Source organism: Paramacrobiotus metropolitanus, unplaced genomic scaffold (genome assembly GCF_019649055.1).
Source record: "Paramacrobiotus metropolitanus isolate TYO unplaced genomic scaffold, Prichtersi_v1.0 Parri_scaffold0000029, whole genome shotgun sequence".
In the NCBI taxonomy this organism is placed as follows: domain Eukaryota; kingdom Metazoa; phylum Tardigrada; class Eutardigrada; order Parachela; family Macrobiotidae; genus Paramacrobiotus; species Paramacrobiotus metropolitanus.
In genome coordinates, this window is record NW_026570249.1 from 988576 (window position 1) to 1009733 (window position 21158).

General features: G+C 43.6%; 3 protein-coding genes across 3 annotated transcripts; all 3 read right to left on the bottom strand.

Annotated features, from left to right (window-relative positions):
* Positions 1-476: 476 nt before the first annotated feature.
* On the bottom strand, positions 477-1967 carry LOC129588298 (uncharacterized). The gene is made up of 3 exons (XM_055482464.1): positions 1815-1967; positions 1154-1579; positions 477-1082 (listed from the first exon to the last, which is right to left on the bottom strand). The coding sequence occupies exons 1-3, from the start codon at positions 1965-1967 to the stop codon at positions 678-680; spliced, it is 984 nt and encodes a 327-aa protein (XP_055338439.1). The 3' UTR covers positions 477-677.
* A 2446-nt stretch (positions 1968-4413) lies between these two features.
* On the bottom strand, positions 4414-5766 carry LOC129588300 (uncharacterized protein F54H12.2-like). The gene has a single exon (XM_055482465.1). The coding sequence runs from the start codon at positions 5764-5766 to the stop codon at positions 4414-4416; it is 1353 nt and encodes a 450-aa protein (XP_055338440.1).
* Positions 5767-15260: 9494 nt separating this feature from the next.
* On the bottom strand, positions 15261-18174 carry LOC129588301 (uncharacterized). The gene is made up of 3 exons (XM_055482466.1): positions 16185-18174; positions 15368-16122; positions 15261-15317 (listed from the first exon to the last, which is right to left on the bottom strand). The coding sequence occupies exons 1-3, from the start codon at positions 18172-18174 to the stop codon at positions 15261-15263; spliced, it is 2802 nt and encodes a 933-aa protein (XP_055338441.1).
* Positions 18175-21158: the final 2984 nt, after the last annotated feature.

The window sequence follows — 21158 nt, forward strand, 5'->3', positions numbered from 1 at the left end:
AGTGCTGTACGAGTACAATAATATTTTTTTAAGTACATTGATAATTACATAAAATTTCTTACACTAGAAGTACCCCGTACGTATTGCAAAGCTTTGCTTTTATATAAAAATTTTTATAGCATAAGAAGAGTACTCGGGGGAAAGAGCATGGATTTTCCCCGTCAAATAGCATCCCCCGCCCCTTTTATCCCCGTCAAATAGCATCCCCCGCCCACGCTCGTACAAATAGCCTGGACTTCCGGGCGGCAGCTCTCTCTCTCTCTCTCTCTCTCTCTCTCTCGGTGTGTGTGTGTGTGTGTGTGTGTGTGTGTGTGTTTGTGTGTGTGTGTGTGTGTGTGGGTGTGTGTGTTTGTGTGTGCTGTACCGTGTTACTTCCGTTTCTTGTTTAACAAAGACCAACAGTCGGCGGCATTAATTTATTATCATTAATACAATAATTATTACCGTCACCACAACAAATTTCCCCACTAACAAAAACTAACAAACAATAATGGCAATTACCAACATGCGCGACACCACTAATGACAAAAACAACTACATGCACAACTTACTGCATACCAACGCAACAGTCAAAATAACAATGTAACAAACAAACGACAATGACCCACCACCGCGTCGCCGCCACCGCCGCCGCCGCCGCCGACGCCGCCATTTCTCCGCTCAAAAACAGGCACACATTATTTATCCGTGGGAGGCAAGAACGCCAGGTACGGGTGTGCTCGCTTGTTGTGCTTGCGCTCCACGAAGCGGCGCACACACAACTGCTGCAGACGCTTCGCACGCCACTCTCCGAACGTCTGGGCCACACCGCGCAGCAGGTTGCGCTCCTCCTCCTGTAGCATCGCATACTTCCGCTGGGCATCCTTGTTGCCGGCCTCCACCACACTCTTACGCAACTCCCAAACCAGCCCCCGGATCTTCTGGTCGCGCTCCAGGTTGGCAACGTCCGGATAGATGGGGACATATTCCGCTGCAATCCAGCGGAATTCTTTCTTCAGCGTCCGTGGCACTTCACCACGGTTGAAAGCCAAGGCAGCGTTCACGTGCTCCGCGATGACCTTTCGACACTTCTCCTGCTTACCCTGTAATACAGCCATATATATGTATATAATGTATCTATACATATATATTTTGTACACTTTAATTTACGCACCAGCAGTTCAATTAACTGCTTCGAATAACGCTGGACTTCACCGTCCAGTGTCAGGAATAGGTCGGCTCGCTGCAACGTTGAAGTCGACGTTGCAGTCATGGCCACCGCCACCCCGGCAGCCGCTACTCCCGGGGCATTCACTGCCGCTGCCACGGTAGGTGCGCCTTCGGCGACCTCCTTGATTGCCGCACGCTTCTCAGCGGCAAGACGCTTGGCTTCCTCCACTTCCTTTTCCCGGAGACTTTCGCGCTCCGCAGTGGTTCTGCGGAGCAGAGAGGCGTAGCTGTCCTCCGATGCACTGCAGCGCGCTTCCAGGGTATTTTTTTGCGAGGTCAGTCGAGCTACTTGTAGCTCGAGCTCGTCCACACGCTGCTGCACAGCGTTCGTCGGCTTCGTCGGTTTCGTCGGTTTCTTCACTGGATTCATCTAGAAAAAATTAAAAACATGTAACAAGAAATAACAGCAGCGCTTGAACCAAGTACTGCATTAAACAACGTCACAAAAACACATTAATACCTCAACTTGCAACTTCTAAGATTTGAATAAGGGTGAATGCTGACAACAAAATTGCTCGATCCAATTGTCTAAATTCTATAGTAGGAGTGTACATTGAAGTCACTGGTTTCAAAATAATCTCTAGGTTTTGGTTTATTTTGTAAACATGTTCGGTTTGGTCCAGATCAGGAGAATAGCGGTCCATGTGAACCAACCATTCCAAAAATTCTAGATCTCGTTTGGTAAGAATCACTCCAATCTTTTTGGCCTGAGTGTAGCCTTGCTCGTCAGCTGACGAAATATTATTTGCAATGACCATTTTACCGACTGTGTAGTGCCAGAAAATAATTGTTTTACCATTACCAAACCGGTACGTTCGGATCCCCTCAAAACCGGGGTAACTAACTTCTACCAAAGCCGCCTCCATTATAAGTAATTGTGCTGACTTTCAGTCTAGTTCTAATCCAAGTGCCGATCCTTAATGCAAAAAAGGTTCCCAAAATAGTGACGATGTCAGCTTGTCTGTCAATTATTCTGACAAGCTAAGACCGTCACTAATTTGGGGCAACGCCCTCTTTTTTTTGCATTTTGAAACTTTTTTTGCTTTTTATTTATTTCATAGGAAAAAAAATTATTCAGAGTGTTAGAACAGCTAATTTGGCACATAGGCCACTAAACTGAACAAAAGTTAGATCCAAGGGCACTGCCCCAGCACTAGTGATGCGGAAGCAGTTTGTGTCCCATAAGTGTGGTCTGAGACGGATCCGAACGGTTCTCCCTGTGTCGGTCCTGATTCGATAGCACTGAGTTTTCCGTGAAGTAAAAGCCCGATCCCACATCCGAAGAATTGTACCGTCCACATACAACTTTGCCATCCGTATAACAACTGCTTTATCATACTCGCCGATGGTTTGCATAAAACTACAACTGGATCCACGAGCTGCTAATGATCCGATAATAAGATGCCCATCTTGTATTCTGACACCCACGCGAATGTTGTCCGTTAAGTGATACCATAGCACGCCATGGGAAAGGCATAACAACGGTAAAGATAGGCGCTCCATATTGGCGGCTGCAGGAAGGCGAGATATGTGATTATAGACTCTTAGTTTTTCCTAGATAGCGATACAAGTGTGTAACCGCTACACTTCTGACGTTCAGAGTGGCTATGTTACTTCTGTACAACTTCTGACTATGCCGCTTACCATTACTGATCGATCAGTGTCATGAGAGTTGCACAAAGCATCCGGAACTCTAATACAGATATTTCCACGGGTCCACCATTGGCTGGACGTATAAAACAGATCTGTGCTTGCTTATTCATCGCACGTCCATTCACTTTGATGAACAAATCTTTACGCTTGGCATCAGTGATTACCCGAACAACAGGTTGCCAACGATTAATCGATTTGACAAGTGTCTGGGGCATCTCACCGAAGAGTTCCATCCTAATAAGTTTGCGAGCCACACGCACATCATACTCATCCATACTCTCAACAGACTGTTCAAAACCTTCATTGGGATCATTATTTACCAAACCGCCAGGGCATACCCGTACAAGCATAAACGACTTGTTAGCCGCACGCCACCCCATGCACAGAGTATCGGTAAAATGATAATACTTCACACCGTCCTTCTCCTCTGTGTTAACGGACATAGCGTCTTCAGGTTGTGGCTTGATTGAGGACATTCTTAGCTCTAGTGAGAGGGAGAAAACTGGTTTGTTTAATACTGAATGTCCACCGTAATGATACGTATTGCTATTTCCTGGTTGTCTTCTGACATACTCATACCTTCATGGATCTGCACATTGAGAGTAGCTTAACATCTGCCCTTTTATTTAAACAGTCAAAGGTCCGTACCCGGTTATTCTGTATATTTGTCGTCCACCCAGTAGGCTAGTTACGTTATGAAAAATTTTGTTGAACATGACTTCAGGGATCATAACCGGATCACTAGGCAGCTGTGATGTCATCTTGATTTGAACATACACTTCCAACGTCCACAAAATGATGCACAATGTCGAGACAATGCTGTAGAATATGAAATCTTTTTTATCCATTGTAGCTTGTCGAATTGTTTCCGCCGACGTCATCTGACGTTAATCTCAGAGTATTTAGAAACGCTTCTGTCACGTCCTTCGATGCCTTGATATCGATTTCCGTTATATTTCTGTTTCCCCTGATGGATTGATAGATTTGCAGGGAATAGAAACTGAGTAGGAGGCCAAACATAATCACCCAGAAAACGGTACCTGCGACCTGCTTTCTGTTAATTTTTGAGAAGTCCATTTATAAAGTTCCGGTCTTTCACTCGTGTTCGCATACTGAAAAACTTGTTAATAAATTTGCATACGAACACATCGTTCACTCCTTTATGCTTGGTTAACGCTGACATGACATCCTTGTATGTATATCCGTAGCAGCGTAGCGTAACAAAAAACATACAGTATTGGCCGCATACTGTGCTGTTTACGCTTTGTCGCTCCGTGTTAGATAAAATAATAAAGTCGTCTCCCATCCAGTTCTTGATATGCTGCGAGTAAACGGATGGGTTTTCACCGTATGAATCGAAAGCCTCAAGTATGCCTGGTGAGACACAGTAGAATGCAACCCAGTGCTGTCCGGGATCGCCCTCCACCTCCGTATTGACAATGTAAGCGCCGGGAAATTCCTTGTCTGGGATTCTGTTGGCAGAATACACTCCGATAAAAATCTCGCGGATTTTCGGATCTCTCTGTAGCGCGTCTTGGATCTGTATGTTGTTCATGGTGCAAAGTCAAAAATGACTTGACGATTATTGTTGATTTCTATAACGTTATCGAATACTAGCATGGCAACACAAACAACATTTTCCTCCAAACCCTTAGCAAATTTCAAATGTATGTTCAGATTTCCATGACGCGATAAGGACATTGCTCCTCGTCCTGTGTGTCCACGTGTGAAATCGAAACCGTATAGGCAGAATCCCCCCTTGTTGTACTGTTCGCGGTCTATTGGCAATTCACCCGCTCCTTCGTTAAGACGTTCAAGTGTATCAAGCAAGCCTTCATAGCCTTGTATAGAGCTGCCTTTCTCGTAGTTTAAATTGTAGCCTTGTGTGGGAAATAGCTGACCGTCAATCTCGGCAACAATGTTCGTTAAATTGCAGTGCGTGAAATTAAATGGTGATGATGCATATTCCCCGGCAAACGAGCGACTAGGCACTAGGCCAAAAATCATAATTTTCGGCAACTGTCCCATTACAATATTGGACCAAACAGCCTGTTGCTGTCCAAGAATAAGTGTATGTTCACGCATCACCACTCGCTCAATGTGATATTTGACTGTGTTGCTGAGTAGTTGTTTGCTCATTGCGGTAAAATAATCCGGAGATGGCTCAAATTTTCTTACTTGCAAACGTGGATTTCTTATAGCCACAGCTTTTGGGGCGTTGCTATCACTGTCAGCAACAAAAACCACTTCATTTTTGTTCCTCACCAATTTAATTGTGAGCTCAACTCCAGGCAGGAGTGGTTTTTCTTGTTGAAACAGATCACAGTGCAGCTTGCCTGACAATTGTAACGGTTTCATATTCTGTAGCCAATCGCGTCGTTTGTTAGCTCCATCGCTACAGAAACGGTTCACTTTCGCCGCATCCGCTGATGTTACATGACCTGGTTTCTTCTCCCAGTTATTATCCAATGCAAATCCTGATAGAGTTAACTGCGATTTTTGAGCTTGATCCGTAAAGCCGAGCAGCGACTCTAGATACGCACGGTAATGATACAGCGTGCTTGTATCCGTGACATTCCTGCCACCGATACTAACGGTGACAGATTGGAATAAGCTGTGCAAAATGTTGTTAATTGGTGCCAGACAGTCCGAGTCCTTCAAATCTGCGCCATCCTTATTCGTAACGTGCAAGTCACACTTAAATCTAATATCCGCTAGGCTCACCAACTCACTCAGAGAGGGAGCAATAGTAAAAACAATATCGTTTGCTGAATCGAATGTTGCTTGAGCTGGCCCAATGTCATAGTCCTTCGTATTCCATCTTTCTGTCAGTGTTGCCGGTAGGTAAAATAGATGGCTTTCCAGAAGCATTGAAGGCTCCGAGTTTGCTTCGATCATTGCCATTTTTGTCAAAATCTATTAGCGATAGCGTCGATTGCTAACTGCCGCTTGGTTCGTTTTCTTGTTCCTTTTCGTTTTGGCGTGCGTTTTGCTTGTCGACGTGTTTTCTGCGCTTTGTGTCTTCGTACTCTCCGTCGCCTGCGTCCTCCCTTAATGCCCATTTCTTCGCCGGCGGACTCTTTTAGCTTTTTGTTAACTTTCTCTACTGCTGTATCGATGACCGACTCCACTGCCTTAGAAGCAACTGTCTTCATATGTGGTTGTGCTTTGGTTACAAGGCTCGAAATGTAGGGTGCAGCTTTGCTAAATAGACCTTTAGCAAATCCTATCACCCGCCCCCAGAAGCTGCCACCAAAAACTGGTGCGCCTCGGTATTTTGGCATACCGAAACCATGCTGTTTGGCAAATAAATCTGTGTAGCGAGATTCGCTAAAATGGTGCTCTTTGAGTACCATGGTTAATATCTTTTTGGTCTGAAATGTAACTTAATCACTGCTACTCCGCTATGAAATCGTATTTCTTCTCCTCTGTCGTCAGTCACTTCAATCTCCACTGAGCTAAATGTCTGTTTTTGAACAGGCAAGTAATGTGGATTTTCAAAGCGCAGAACAGTACCATCGTACGAACTGGCTTCGGTACACAACGTGCGCAGAACAGGGACCATTGCATCCCCTACGAGTTGATATTCCACTAAATCACAGTAAATGTTTACAATGCGACAATGTTTTGGTGGACGTAACACGAAAGGTTCCTTTTCAATCCCCATATAAGGATAATTATCGTGTAATCCAAGGGCACGTGTATACTCCGCTCCTTCAAATATAACTTGACTGTCACCGCGCACGAAAAGCTGTCCGTGATCTCCTTGAATTTTGATGGCTGCAAAAGGGAGTTTTTCATACTGCTTTTTTTCGTCTTCCGTTGTTTGGGGTAAGTCTTTAGGCTCTCTGTTAATCAAGTCGTGGTGGCTGTAGCGAAAGTCCAAATTGCGAGCGAAACGCGGATTGTATGTGAGCATTTCGTTTACGCTACTGATTAAATCATATTCATCTCTATAGAATAATTTCCTTGGCAGTGTACACACTTCAAAAGTCGGCAAATATGGTTTGCTTATCCCAACCTTTAGATCTGAATGAAAACGCATTTCCATTGGCGGGAGAATCAGTTCAGAAAGTCCAACCTCCCACGATCCGTCCAAGTCAATTGAACGGACGAGTTGTGTCGTATAGCAGCCAGGACGATTATCCGGGAATATCGTCTTGGATGCAGAACTTGGTAATGACATGTAAAAACTCATTTTAGATTCTCCTTATTTTCCCATGAATCATAAGCTGGTCCGTAACCGTACCATCTCACGAGATATTGTTCCTTTCCTTTATGCTTTCTCGTCCTTAATATGCGTGATATTTTATGACCTGGTCGTTCAGTCATAATAAATTTCGACAACTCTTGACGATAGAACAGGCCGTCCACTGCTTCACCTGATAAATCTTCAACTGCATACAACCATTGCTTTCCTTTCTTGACAACTTTTACTATTTTGAATAGCTCTTCCGTGTAGTTTGTTTCATAGCCTTTCTCAAACGTAAGTTTTTTTTTGGCAAGTCTCACATAGTCGTTAACAGCAAAAACAGGAGGTTTCATTGTATCCTTTTCATCATCCTCAAGCATTTTCCCCCGAATAACGCGAGCTTCTTCTACGTCCACTTCACTTGGTGCAAAACCTATAGCCGAATGCACGCTGTTATTATATGCTGATACTACATTATCCAGTGCATCCAGGTATCGGTAGGTCTGCTTCTCTGTCATATAGACATAAAGTCTGTCCTTGAGCGTTCTGTTGAAGCGCTCCACCATCGCACACTTTATATCGTCGTTCTTTGTGGTGAAAAAACTAACTCCACAGTCGCGAAAGAAATCTCTAACTTCCTTTGCTGTGAATTCTTTTCCATTATCGCTCTGACATCTTAGCGGCGGTGTACGTAAATCTCCATAGATTTTTCCAACGCTCGAACGATCTCCTTTGGTTTCTTCGATTTTACAGGAATCGCCCATGCATATCGTGAGAAACAATCTATGCAGGTTAACAGGTACTTCACTCCATCGTTTTCCTTATAAAACTTCTGCATATCGGCAAGGTCAATTTGATGTTGATCGTTTACGCCGACACATATGATTTTTCTTCTTTCGAATTTTGAGCGGTGCGGCCGGTGTTCGGTGTAGGTGTCTTTTGACTGCAAGTATCGTTCAACTTGCTCTTTTGTGAATCCGTGTTTACTAGCTTCCGCGTACAGACGCTGAACTCCGCCCAAGCTACCTGGGTTAGAGGGGGTCCAAATACAAATCATCCAATGAAACCATTATGCAAAAGATATCCAACCACCACCGCCTGTCTGGTGTTGTGTTTTATGTTTCTTTGTTGGAGGCTGGTTATCACTCCTGGCTTTCTTGCTTCGCAGCGGCACTATTTCTTCTGGCTTGTATAAAATTGCTGGAACGGGGGGTTTTGTTTGGTGCCCTATATGTCAATGCTGGCGTGACTGTCGGTGCTGGCAAACTATGCTGTTGAAAAGTAAGCGCTTTTCTGGCCGCAGGTGCTGCAATACTTGGCTGCTCGTAGGTCAAAGCTTCCAATTGCTGAGATGTTGGCAATTGTGGCTGCGCATATGTGATAGCTTTCCGGCTTGAACTAGTAGGTAGCTGCGGCTGCTCGTACGTTAAAGGCTGTACTAAGGCTGCGGATGGTATCGCATATAAAGAATCTAAATCATCGTCACTTTCTGGCCATTCAACATTCGGTACAGTAGTGTTATCAGCTAAAGCCAGCGTAGGAGAAGGACTGCGTAATTCCCAGTACGGATTGCTTGCTGTGGGCATTGGAACATTTTGATACACAGGCTGCGGGTTTAGGGTGTTGTAAGACAGGGCAGGTAATGCTGGTCCTTTAGTTATTTTAGACAGATTTGGTTGCCGCATCGTGCTAGATGTACTTTTAATACGGGCCTGCTTGGAAATCCGTTTATTCTTTGGCTGAGGTTTATAAACATGCCGCACAATTGGTCTTCCCGGTACATTGATATACTGAGGCACGGACACCGGATAATATACAGGCTTTTCCTTTTCGATATACTGAACCGTAGGTTCGATTGGATCGGATTGTGCTTGAGTGTCTACCGTTAGAGGTTTAGGTTCGGGAAAATACTGAACCATGGGTACGGTATCCACTTGTGCGGCATGATCGTGAGTAATGGTTGACCGCAACGGTGCACTAGGGATTTCCGTTTGGATTGATACCGGTGTCGGTTGCGAGGCTACGAGATCCAATTGAGGAGGCTTTTGTACACTAGGGTTTCTTTCGGTGTTGTCTTGGTGCTGCAAATGTCTTTCGATCTCGCTCCGAATTTGATACGCTTTCGTCCAGGGTGTTGGACACGGCTTCATCACCGTATTATATTCTGTCTCCGGTACGAGCACATACGTCTTCATTTTGCAATGAATGTAGATAACAGTGTTCCTAATATTGGTAGTAAGGCACCAAGAAATCCGCCTTTTTGCTGCAAAATTTTCTGTTTCCGTTTTCGCGGAATATCGCGGTCTGCCAGTCGCTTAATGCTTGCTGCATATTTTCTAGCTTGGTGGACTTCTGTTTTGCTAAGACTGGCTGAACTTTTTAGCAAATTTAAACATGCCTCCTCTATAGCACTCATTTGTTTCTTGGTACATCGTGCAAAATAGTTCCTGCGTTGTATGGGTGACATTGTTTGCAATGCGCGAACTATATCAAAAATTTCTGATGGATTCATGGTGTATAAATACGTCTGTGATTAAAAATATGCGATTGGAGTCGTAGATTATCCGGAGTCTCAGGTCGCAAGTTTATAATCAGATATCCGTATTGCTCCTTAATGGCCTTTTTGTATGCGTCCTCTAAATGTTTCATGCCAAGTTGCCGACTCAAGACACGAATTTGTTGAATGTCTCTCACACTTTTGAACAAAATCAGATATTGAGAATTCACTGCTATATCACGCATGCTTTTTCCTTGTTTAAACAAGTTTTGTGAAATAAAAATGGCAGTCACATTTTTATGATGCACATCTCGCGTGAACAGTGTTGAGGCTTTTACATTATTTGCTAATTCTTCCATCAAATCATCAAGAATGAGTAACGTTGGGACAACAGGGTTGAAAAATCCTTCTTCAAACAGTTTATTGAAATCAGATATTAATTCAACAGAAGATGGGAAATCTTTGAACAAATTCTGCCAACTGCCGTATGCATATACAATACGCTTGGGGCAAGGATAAAAGTACTTGTGCGGCTCTTTCAGTAACTTTATAATCAAAGTAGATTTGCCAGACATTGTGGGTCCACAAACGTACACCGAACACGGTGTCTTGAAACGAAAATCAAAATTTACACGCTCCATTCCTTGTTAAGTTGTAACACAGTGTTTACAACATATACGCAACCTAGCAGCCTGTACCAGCTTAATGAGCAAATTACCAAAACAGCAGTAGATTCAACTTGACCGCAGGCAAGTTAAAACTTCTACCGATTTGGAGCAATTCAGCTCTCTTTTTTTCGCATTTTCTTGAAACGAATATATGGAGTTTTTCTTAACAGAACAATGAATACAAATAACTGCCTAACATGTATGTGGAAAACTCAGAAAAATGTGTAGCAATGCATGCAGAGTCAACGGAAACGTCAAGTCGTAAAAGTCAAAGTTTGCGATGGGAAAAACTCATTTTTTTTAATAGAATCGTGCAAATTAACTGAAATTTTCAAAACAATTCTTCGGGCAAGGTAAACAAGCCGACAGTTCTATTAGGACACTGCGCAACCAGTTTCTCACACTGTGTTAACGTAAAAATTGGCTCATCTTCTTCCGTTTTGCACTCGTCACGCTGGTCGATTCCGATGGAATTATTTTCCCATTGTGCAACCAGTTTATCGCATTGTGATAAAGTAAGGACTGGCTCCTCCTCTCCACATTTGTCAATTTCATTCAGCCATTCTTCCAACTCGTTGGACTTTTCCTCCTGAACAGGCTGACTCAAATCAGCCTTAACCGGATTGGTCCGATTTTGCTTCTGAGGTGTGGTCTGCGTACTTCGACTAACAGATTTAGTACTAATCTTGAACTCGCACATCATATCTGCCTCCGGCAGCCGCTTGCGCTTGCGAGGTGTGGTCTGTGTACCTTGAGTAGCAGTGGTGGGGTGGCACCAACCAGTGACTCACACATGAGCTCCGCCTCAAGTTCCTGACAAACTCGTCAATGTCCGAGGTAGCAGATTTTCGTTTTTTGCGCACGGCACTTACATCAAAGTCAGGAGACGGTGGCGGATTAGAAGGGAGAGTGGATCGGAGGCGGTCAATGCAAGTGTTTACTGCTTTGACACTCTTGGCGCCTAAAATCGTACACTTTCCCGAACTAAACACTTTAACCGTGATTCCAAGATCGTCGTATCGCATTTTGGCCGCATCAAACAGTTCTGGCTCGTAATACAGGCTGTTGGCTTTCGCAAATTTATACAGATTAATAGGATGCTGATGGTTGTACGTCGCCATGATGTTTGCAATGCGCTTGCTGAGAACTTTGGCCGAAAAACCAAGATGGGTTAAGCGAAAACGGTATCGCTTCAACAGTGTGCGTACTTCTTTTTCAGAAGTACCACCATTGATGATCGCTTTGCCCGAACTGAAAACTTGGCAATAGCTCCCATCATAAGATGTAAGATTGAGCGCCTTAAAATCCTTCACAGATGTACACTTAGTGGACGATGCAATTTTCTGCAGATCAAACTTGCAGTCAAACACAACAACAGTTATGATATGGTGAATCATTTTCCAAGTAGAATGAAATAAGAACCGTGCAAAACTGAAAATGAAGTGAGACTGATTTCAGACCTGTTCCTTCATACCCTTTTTATATGCATTTCATCGTTCATATCTGCTACGGAGCAGAAGCAGGAATTTCCGTGCACCGTAAGCCAATCAGAAGTCAAGATCCGCCTTCTAAAGAAATCTGGAACTTTCCTAATTTAGAGTGCTACCCAGAAACCACAATACTTTCAGCTTGGCCGCAGACAAGCTAAGAGTAATGCAGATTTTGGGGCAACGCCCTCTTTTTTTATTTTTTTTATTTTTTTTATGGTTTTTTACATTTTTTCTTAGATGATTTTATAAATAATAATAGGAAATAAGTAGTTCGAACAAATTTATTTACGGTTTAGGAATAAGTTGGCTAAGCAGTTTGCACACGCTCCGAAAATTCCGGTATCCCAGCATAATTAAGGCTCCCTCAAGCGAGATAGAGATCGTACGTCCAAAGGAGGCGTGGTAAGCCAGTTTAATATCGATAACCGTATCGTTGGCATCTTTTATGTGGGCGTACTTTGGGGTTTGTCCAATGCACGCAGCGTCCAAACCCAATCGAATTTTGCCTTCGTTTAGCAATAGGAGTAGATTATTAATGGCAGGTAAGTCCAGTATAATACCTTTCTGCCGGGCAGTACTAAGTCCGTCAGAAGCGGGACTGCGGGCAAGAATAACAGTGTTACCGATTGTATCAAACCATAATGAAGGTTTGCTGGTGATCTCATAGCACTTGACGTTGCCGTCCTGAAACTGGTACTTCAGTTCGGGAAAATCCATTGTGTAAGATAAGGTAAATATTATTGACTGCAAGAAGAACAAAAATAAAAGCAAGTGTAAAATATGTGTCACAAACGCCGTGCTAGATAACTTTCAACATACTTCTGCCATATTCGCCTCTACCCATAAGAAAAGTATGATTAAGGATATGGGGACAGATATCGACACCATCAACGGGTTTCACTTCACTGACATCCGGCAGATTGTCCAGTTCCATATCGGAATGAGCATATGGCCCATCAACTTGATCCTCGGAGTCATCGCAACCACAGTGGAAATTCAAAACTCTCCGATTCCATCGACTAAGCATCCATCCGCTTAGCTGCTCTTGCACATCCAGTACATTCTTTATAAATTTCTTGCTAACTACAGTATTTAGATGCTCACACGTGTAATTGTATCTTGCGTGATGCACACTGATATCCTCAAAAGGTAGGAGATCTTCAACCCCAATCCGCAAGTAAAACAATACAACCGACCAGCACCGCGGTGATAGAACCCTGCCTCAGCCATCTGGTAAATATCCTGACCAGGGAACAGATTTAAAAGCCAAAGAACGTCTCTATGCGCTTATTCACGTCCATCATGTTCGAATTGAAAGGACTACCTCGTCCTGATAGTCACGACGATAATGCGTATACGTAGGTTCCAAATCTTTAGGATCCACCATTTTTTTGCAATTGAACAGAAAAAATCCGAAGAAAAAGAGAGAGTCAAACTTACTTTGTACACCACCCTGTCCCTGATATATTTTCAAATATGTTAGTTCGTTCAATTCTGACGTAAGTTGCGACTGTGTCTGACTTGTAAATCTTCGTAAACTTCTGCCACTGGTAAATCAGTAACTGAAATTACAGATTTTCGAGCAATGATTCCTCAACTGTAGCCGTGTCAGATTGCCTTAACAGGCATCCCTAACACAGGTACAGATGGGGGGTTTTTTTTGCCCTTTTTTTTTCCCCCATTTTTTTTTTATCATTTTCCCCCACACCTTTTTTTTTTTTTTTTGATTTTTTTTCCATTTTTTATTTTTTTTTAAACAAGGCTTTTTTTTTGTAATTTTTTTCTCTTTTGTTAATTTTTTTTGGGCTTTTTTCTCTTTTTTTTATAAAAATAAGTGCATCAAAACATCAAACGAAGGGTTGAAAAAATAGTAGAGAATTTATCGTGCGAAAACTTCAACACAGCTTTATTCCTGGCTTGAGAAAAATAAATGCAGAAAAATTTTCCAGTCTTGAAAGTAATCTTAAGATTATCATTTGCCCCATCACCATGCAAGAAAAGTTCCATCGGCTTACATTTTAACACTGAAGAATCCAAAAGATCCTGAATAGTGCCATCAGAAATGTGATGAAGTATTTGCGAAACAACGGACGAAGATAATTCCATGGCAGTATACACAAAGCGTTGGTCAGCTTCAGTCGAAAAGGTCTTGCAGAATGATACGGCACTGGTCTTCTTGTGAAATCCATGTACGAGTCACGTTTAATCTCGTACCACACGGTCGTTGCGTCTTCCAGATACAAGTCCATTACGGTGGCTGCGGGTCCTGTGAGTAGTAAAATGAAAACTAAATATAAGCATAAAAGTCTGCACGCCGTCCTGAGTGTTTTGTATCATCGCATTCTTCATTAACATCTGACTATTGATCTGACACAGCGGCACAGACGTGACTGAACACGCTTACCGGGTTCTTGAAACCGAAAGGTACTGTGGTGAAATCCTCCAGTAGCACACGCTTGTCGTACACCATACGTAGATGCTTTTAAGACGAATGGTGGAAATTTCTTGTGCTTTAAAGTTCCGTTTAATGTACTCTGGGTACACAACCTGCGCAAAAATTGATAGTAATTACTGGAGAAGTTTTTAAGTTTTGTTTTAATGCATACAGGTAGCGTAGCGCCCTCTAGGATTTCGGTTAGTTTGGCGAAATCCAGCTTCTGTCCGGTGCGCTGAAGATCGTCGTTCAAGATATCTTCAGTGTATCCGTTCTGTGTCATACCCTTAACCTTCAACTGGATTCGGCCGGTATTGGTCTCGTAACTGTATACCTTCGGACCGCAGGATACAAACCGGACAATGTGCTCATCTGGCTTTAACTCACTGCTCCATTGGCCAAGACCGCTGCCGATATCTGGAAGCCAACGCCCTTCTTTATGGACAAAAATTACCGAATCTGTATCGAAATAGAAGCCGAGGCCAAGTTTGGCCATGGTTTTGAACAACTGGATGCGGGCATGACTGGTCGTAAATGCTGCGATTGCGAGATTGGCACAGTTGCTACCTTCGTTATAGTCATCTTTCTGAGAGTAAGTTACCATCATACACTCAGCAGTGACGGCATGAACATTGTGGATTTCGACGGACTTGGATCGTATCAGATCGAGGTATTTTTTCACGCAGAAGATGAACACGGTTTGTTGCAAATTATCTCTTTGACCAAATTTTCCCCAAAAAGAGTTCAACATGAGTTTAGCAACGGCGCGCCTGGCAGGATTATCTTCAATACGATTGATATCGAGAAGAATTCCATCGCGGAGGGCAACTTCTTGAACATACAACTCTTTCTGTCGCTGTGTGGTGCAGCCTGCAGGAAATCCGCTGGCTTCAACTTCTCTTTGTAAAACTTATCCACGTATTCCTTGAACAGGCCAACCCGAGTCTCACTCCAATGCCACACTTCATATATTTCCTTGACCTGATATCCCTGTCTGAGTGCCATGTGCAATTCCGGAGTACAGAACACTCCTTCGAATGATCTTTCTTCATCCGAGTGCGAACAGTAATCGTTCAACCCTTTTTCCGCACACGTTCGACAAAGTGTAAATATCAGCTTATTGTTTACGGTTGCTGGCAACACGGGGTATCGAATCCTGGTCGGTGCTAGGACCCTGCATTTAACAAGACCGAAATATTCAGTTACGGGTTTGAAGTTGGATACGATTATTTTTGGATGTCCAATTGGATGCTCGGCTGTCTTGTTGATGAATGGGTACAGGGAAACGATGTCGTAGTGAAGAATTTGCTCATCGTCTTGAATTTCTTTGAATAAGCATGACGCGTTGGTGCGGCCTCCTTTAAACGCGTCACGAGGCTGCAGAGGATCGCGCAGATTCTGACTGAACAGGAACTGCTGGATGTCCGGATCTTTTCTTTCCTGCAGCCATTCGCAAGACCACTTTTCTTCCACATTGTACCCCATTCCTTCCAAATATAGCTTCTTACGTATCCACTGCTCGTACACTTCTGACATTTTCTTGAGCGAAAACGGTGTCCGGTCATCTTCGTTGGTGCACGTAGGATGTCCGTGGTGGACACAGCCGTTGTATTCATAAATCGTATTCGTATCAGGGTCAAAACCATCAACAAAATACCGATCAAATTTCCGTTCTTTGCCGTTCCGTCCGTGCTCAATGTTCGGATGTTCCAACCGTAGCCATTCAAGCCACTGAGTCGCCTCTGCACTTGTCTTACGATTCGGCTGGTATCCGTTTGCGGATATGACAGCAATTTCCTTCTTTTTAAGAATTTTAGTCTTGAAATAAGTTGAGCAAGCAGCAGCGATCGTAACGCTTTGATAAGGATCAACGTTCGTCATGGCAATAAAGTTGTCTCGAAACTGCAGAGCACATTTCCTCAGGATTGTAACATCTTTCGAACAATAGCCTGCCATTTCCGCACGAAAATCAAAAACACCTGTAGAAGAAATAATTGAAAAACGGTACAAAACCTTAGAAAAATAAAATTCACAGTCTAACCTTTCGCGTGTTTTTCCTCGGTGTGCCACTGTTCAAACTTTCGTCTATCCGCGCGGTTCAAACCATCGATCATGTAGTCTTCAAGGTCTGGAAACGGCAGAACTTTATCCCAATTGTCCGGCTTATTAAAACGGTGGGGAAAGTCCCCCTTCTGCTCGCATTCGGCTAGACCCACGGCTTTCGGAAAGTTCGAAAGTTTTGTCATGACAAAGTTTAAGGTGTCACGAGCGCAGATCTCTAGGGCAGGATACCGAAGGTCCAGAATCTGACTCCCCCGTCGTATGACTTCCACTCCTTTAAGATTGTTTTCAATGAGATAAGATAACAGGAAGTGTCCGTCGTAGCCACGGAAATTGTGGGCGATTAATGTGGCTCCACGATGCTTTTCGGAAAAAACCCATTCACCAAATTCTTTCTGAACGTCGTATCCTGCCATTGGAACCCCATCAGGCGGAAACCGAAACTCTTCTCCAGTAGAATATTGCGCGACTGCATAACAAGGCTTGTGTATCCCTTCCGTGTCCAAATAAGTTTCATAATCAAAGAAAACGAAACGGTTCTGCTCTCCGTGCATGCGCGGTTCCAACGGTTTCAGGTAACATTTGTGGGTGGCCTGTTTCACCCACTCTTGGCATGGATGGCAAAACATCTCACCGCATTCATGAATTTTGAATTTACGAGTAAGGAAACTGACAAAAACTCCACACTTCGGACATATAAACAAATCCTGGCAATAGGTGCGTCCGTTCTGACGCCGCTTTTCGTGAATGTCGAAGCAGTCGTTGTTGTTGAACTCCCGCTTACACTTTTGACAGAACACGCGATCCTTTGGCTCCGGTTCCGGGCACTGCTCTCGGGGCCGATAACATTTTGGACAATATCCTGGACAGCGGTGCTCTTCTTTGTGGTCGGTGGCCTTATCGCAGCTGTGACAATAATATGCACGCTGATGAAATCCAGACGGTGTGGTGATTAAATCAAAATGGCCATCTTCGTAGAGTAAATAAATGACCTTGCGCTTCTCTTGCTTTTCGGGGAATTTGGCAATCACTATATTTCCTTGCTCAGCCCCGACTACCTTGATCTGGTAGTCCTTCAAGACCGTCTTCTGGAATTTATCAATGCCCAGGATTGAGAATTTTTTCCCGACATCCAGACCTGCTTCATTAACAAGTTCACAGGCTTTCTTCTCTAATTTCAAGCTGGTCTTATTGGTGAGAGTGCGCCAGTACGCGCGATCCTTGTTCGGGTCGTGATGACATTGCCCGAGGACAAGGCAAGCTGGCAAACAAAGATTTTTTCCCACATTCACCTGCACAATAGATCGTGCAAACCTTTTCCGGTCGTGTGATGAGTGGATATGCTTGCGCTTCGCAGCGCCTCCGGCAGGGATAACGGTACGCTGAATTATCAAGCGCAACGAGTCGTCGATACAAAAAAGGCCACCAGAGTTTATCTTCATCACCATTTCTGTCAGGTCACGTGGATTAAAATTACTGAAAAATTGCATCTTGAGATGCATGGGATTTTCCATGGTCTTCGTAAATATCGTCACACAGACAGCATCAGTGGGGTTGAAATCTTTCGAGCAAAGCTCCCATACGGCCTGAAAAATCTCCGGAAGCGCTTGCAAAGACGTCACCGTGTCAAACTCTTGCGGGAGCGATTTGATCTTTAGACTGTAAAAGTACTGATCGTGATTGAATTTCTTGTTCCGGTTGTGGGCCACCTTTTTAAGCGTAAACGTATCAGACCAGTCGTGTATGGTTGGAGGCGCTGACGGTCCTGGCTGGGGGCTAAACGTTCCGGCTTGCTCTTGAACAGCCGGACTAAGCAGTTCTTCGTCCGATACCATATTCGCTGCAATGGCTGCATCCGCATCGGCGTTTAGTTGATTATTATTCGCGGGTTGTGCACCACCACCACCACCACCAGACTGTGCCACCGCGGCAGGAGATTGAGGCGGGGTGAAGACCTGCGACCAATGCATGCTAGAATCGACATCCTGAGACGTTGATTGAAGAGACTGATTATTAGCCTCAGTAGCTGCTGAGGATTGCGGCAGTGGTGTGTAGACTTGCGACCATCGGAATGGATTGGTTGGTGAATGTGTTGTGGATGGCTGTTGACCAGGCGGCGAGTAAGGATTTGTGAATAAATGGAATTCAAATCCATCATCGTTCATAGGATCGTTTTCGTGGTTCATCTCCGTGCGGACGATCTGACAACTAGGTGCTGCTGAGGACACGGTTGCGGGTCTGTAAACCATATTTATTATGTTACTAAATGGCTTCTAGCATAGCAAAATAGATTCCGATCTCCCAACCTTAGTTTATCATACGCCCTTCTGAAGTAGTCGCCTCCTATTGCACTTCGGATATGGTTACAGATCTCGGTAATCTGTTGCGATGTGACTTGACGGCTAAAATTTACTCGGTGCCCCATCAACTGAACACTGACGCCGACTTCGCGGAGAGAAGCTTGCAAGTCATGGCCTGCCATGACCTTTTCCATAACGGTATGAACAAAATATCTGGAAAGGTACGTACAGGCTTTTCCAAGTACAGGCTTTTCGTGTTGGACACTATCCGGCAGAAAATTGTGGAACTTCCGCGGAATTGTCGGTAGCCACTGATCCGCGAAGAATTTATGAAGAGTTGGAAACACCTTAGATTCTTCCAGGACTGTCCTGATGAATCCCACACAATTTGGCTCGGAGATCGAGCCATAACTTCCGCTACCATCGAAAACTGAAATGTTGATTTTTGTTCCTAAAACAGTCAAATTTTTTTTTTCTTTTTTTTTTCGTTGTTTAAAAAAGATAATAGAACGGAAAGAAATCTACTAACCTGTGTTCGAGTAAACCATAACTGCAGAGTGAAAAAGGTTTCTCTTCAGCATTTGTCGGCTACTGCATTTCATGAAAATCATGAAATTCCCTCTCAAGGTTAAAGCTTCAAACATTTTGAGAACGCTAGGGAATTTGAGTGAACTCGCGAGAAAGTCGAGATCCCACTTGTCGCCGAACAAGCGACCAGGGATATGTGAGTTGTATCGTTTGGTATCGTACATGTTGGTGCACCTTATTCCGGAACGGCGGGCAAGAGCCCTGGTAACTTGATCCAAACATCCAGTTAATCCCGTGGTGGGGCAATCAAGTTCGTTAAGGGCGTTTTCATTGTACTTAGCTTCGGTTGGATTTTTTGTCACTAGCTGGTCAAACAGGTTGGAGAGTTCAGGGCAGTTTCGAATTATATGGTTATCCACAAGTTTTTGACGACACTTTGGGCAATTTTTCATATTTTCTTGTGACGATGGGGTCATAGACTTTCGGATGATGATGTTCTTCTTCTTCTCCAGCAAAACATTTGCCTGCACACTCCGGTTACGAACCGGAGTTAGCTTTGGGCGTACCATCACGGTACCCACTATTTAAAAACGAAAAAAAGAAAAGTTGATATGCCTGTAATAGAAGGCACAAAAAAAACTTCAGTTCGACCCGTTATGTCACGCTGAGCAAATACAGTACATAACGCGGTCGAGAACCGGGTTCGAGGCCAGCAGAATTTGGTGTTGTCATTGGGGGCCATGCCGGATAGAAATCCCTATGAGCCCCTGAGTTCCCTTGCACTTGCATAGAAACTCAATGGCGACCGCCCACAGACGTTGGTATCGTCATTGGGGGCCATGCCGGATAGAAATCCCTATGAGCCCCTGAGTTCCCTTGCACTTGCATAGAAACTCAATGGCGACCGCCCGCAGACGTTGGTATCGTCATTGGGGCCATGCCGGATAGAAATCCCTATGAGCCCCTGAGTTCCCTTGCACTTGCATAGAAACTCAATGGCGACCGCCCGCAGACGTTGGTATCGTCATTGGGGCCATGCCGGATAGAAATCCCTATGAGCCCCTGAGTTCCCTTGTACTTGCATAGAAACTCAATGGCGACCGCCCACAGACGTTGCTTTAACAGTAACGAGTCGAGGCCTTGTATGACCCTGGAAATGAGAGACCCGCAGGGGCCCCTAGACTACACCGTGATACGTGAACGTGCCCTCACATTAAAATCGGGCAGAGGTTTCCCCATTCGGGTAAACCAAAACCCGATTTCCTCGTTTTCCCTGCTGCATTCAAAAATTTATTTTCCTCGGTTTCCGTGAAACCTGAGCGAACATTTTTTGAAATGCGGAGGTCGGGAACACTGGTTCTATTTCCAGTTGAGAACACCAACTGCACACACTTCCGGCGCAGTCATTCAAATTAAATATTCGACTGCAATTTGTATCCATGTTATATGCAACTGGTTTTTTTTATATTCTAATAGAAGATTTACCAAGAAAATCCTATAATGTTATAAATAAAGAAATAATGCTTCTGCGAAAAAATTAAGAAATAAAAGTCGTGTGAAAATACCATAGGAAATTCATTGATTTTACCTTAACGTCTGTCCGTTGGCGATCCGGAATGGTTCCGATATAGACGGCAAAAAAAACGGAAGTGAAGAAGGATTTCTGTTGTGGACAAGAAAACAGTAGAAATATATATAATATGTATTTAAATTTAAATGGTACTAACATTATTCCGTTGGCGGAAACGTGGTCGGAAGGCACGACGCACAGACACAGACACACAGCGAATGCTTGTGTACAAAAACGCAAATACGCACTGTAAATAAGAAATCTTGTGTTATTTTCATTTTAGTGTATAAAATATCATATTGTAACATTTATAACATCATATTATAACATATAACATCAAATATTAACTTTATTATAATTATATATGTATAAAATAAATGGAAGAAAAATTGCACATACGTTTTCCAAACGGAGCTCACGCACGACAATCCGTTCCCACAAACGACACCAAACACATACACACGGAATCTGAAAACAGAATAATATTATATAAACTATAATCATACAAATATACAAAATTTAATAATTAAATACTTACTTTTAGCGATTTGAATCG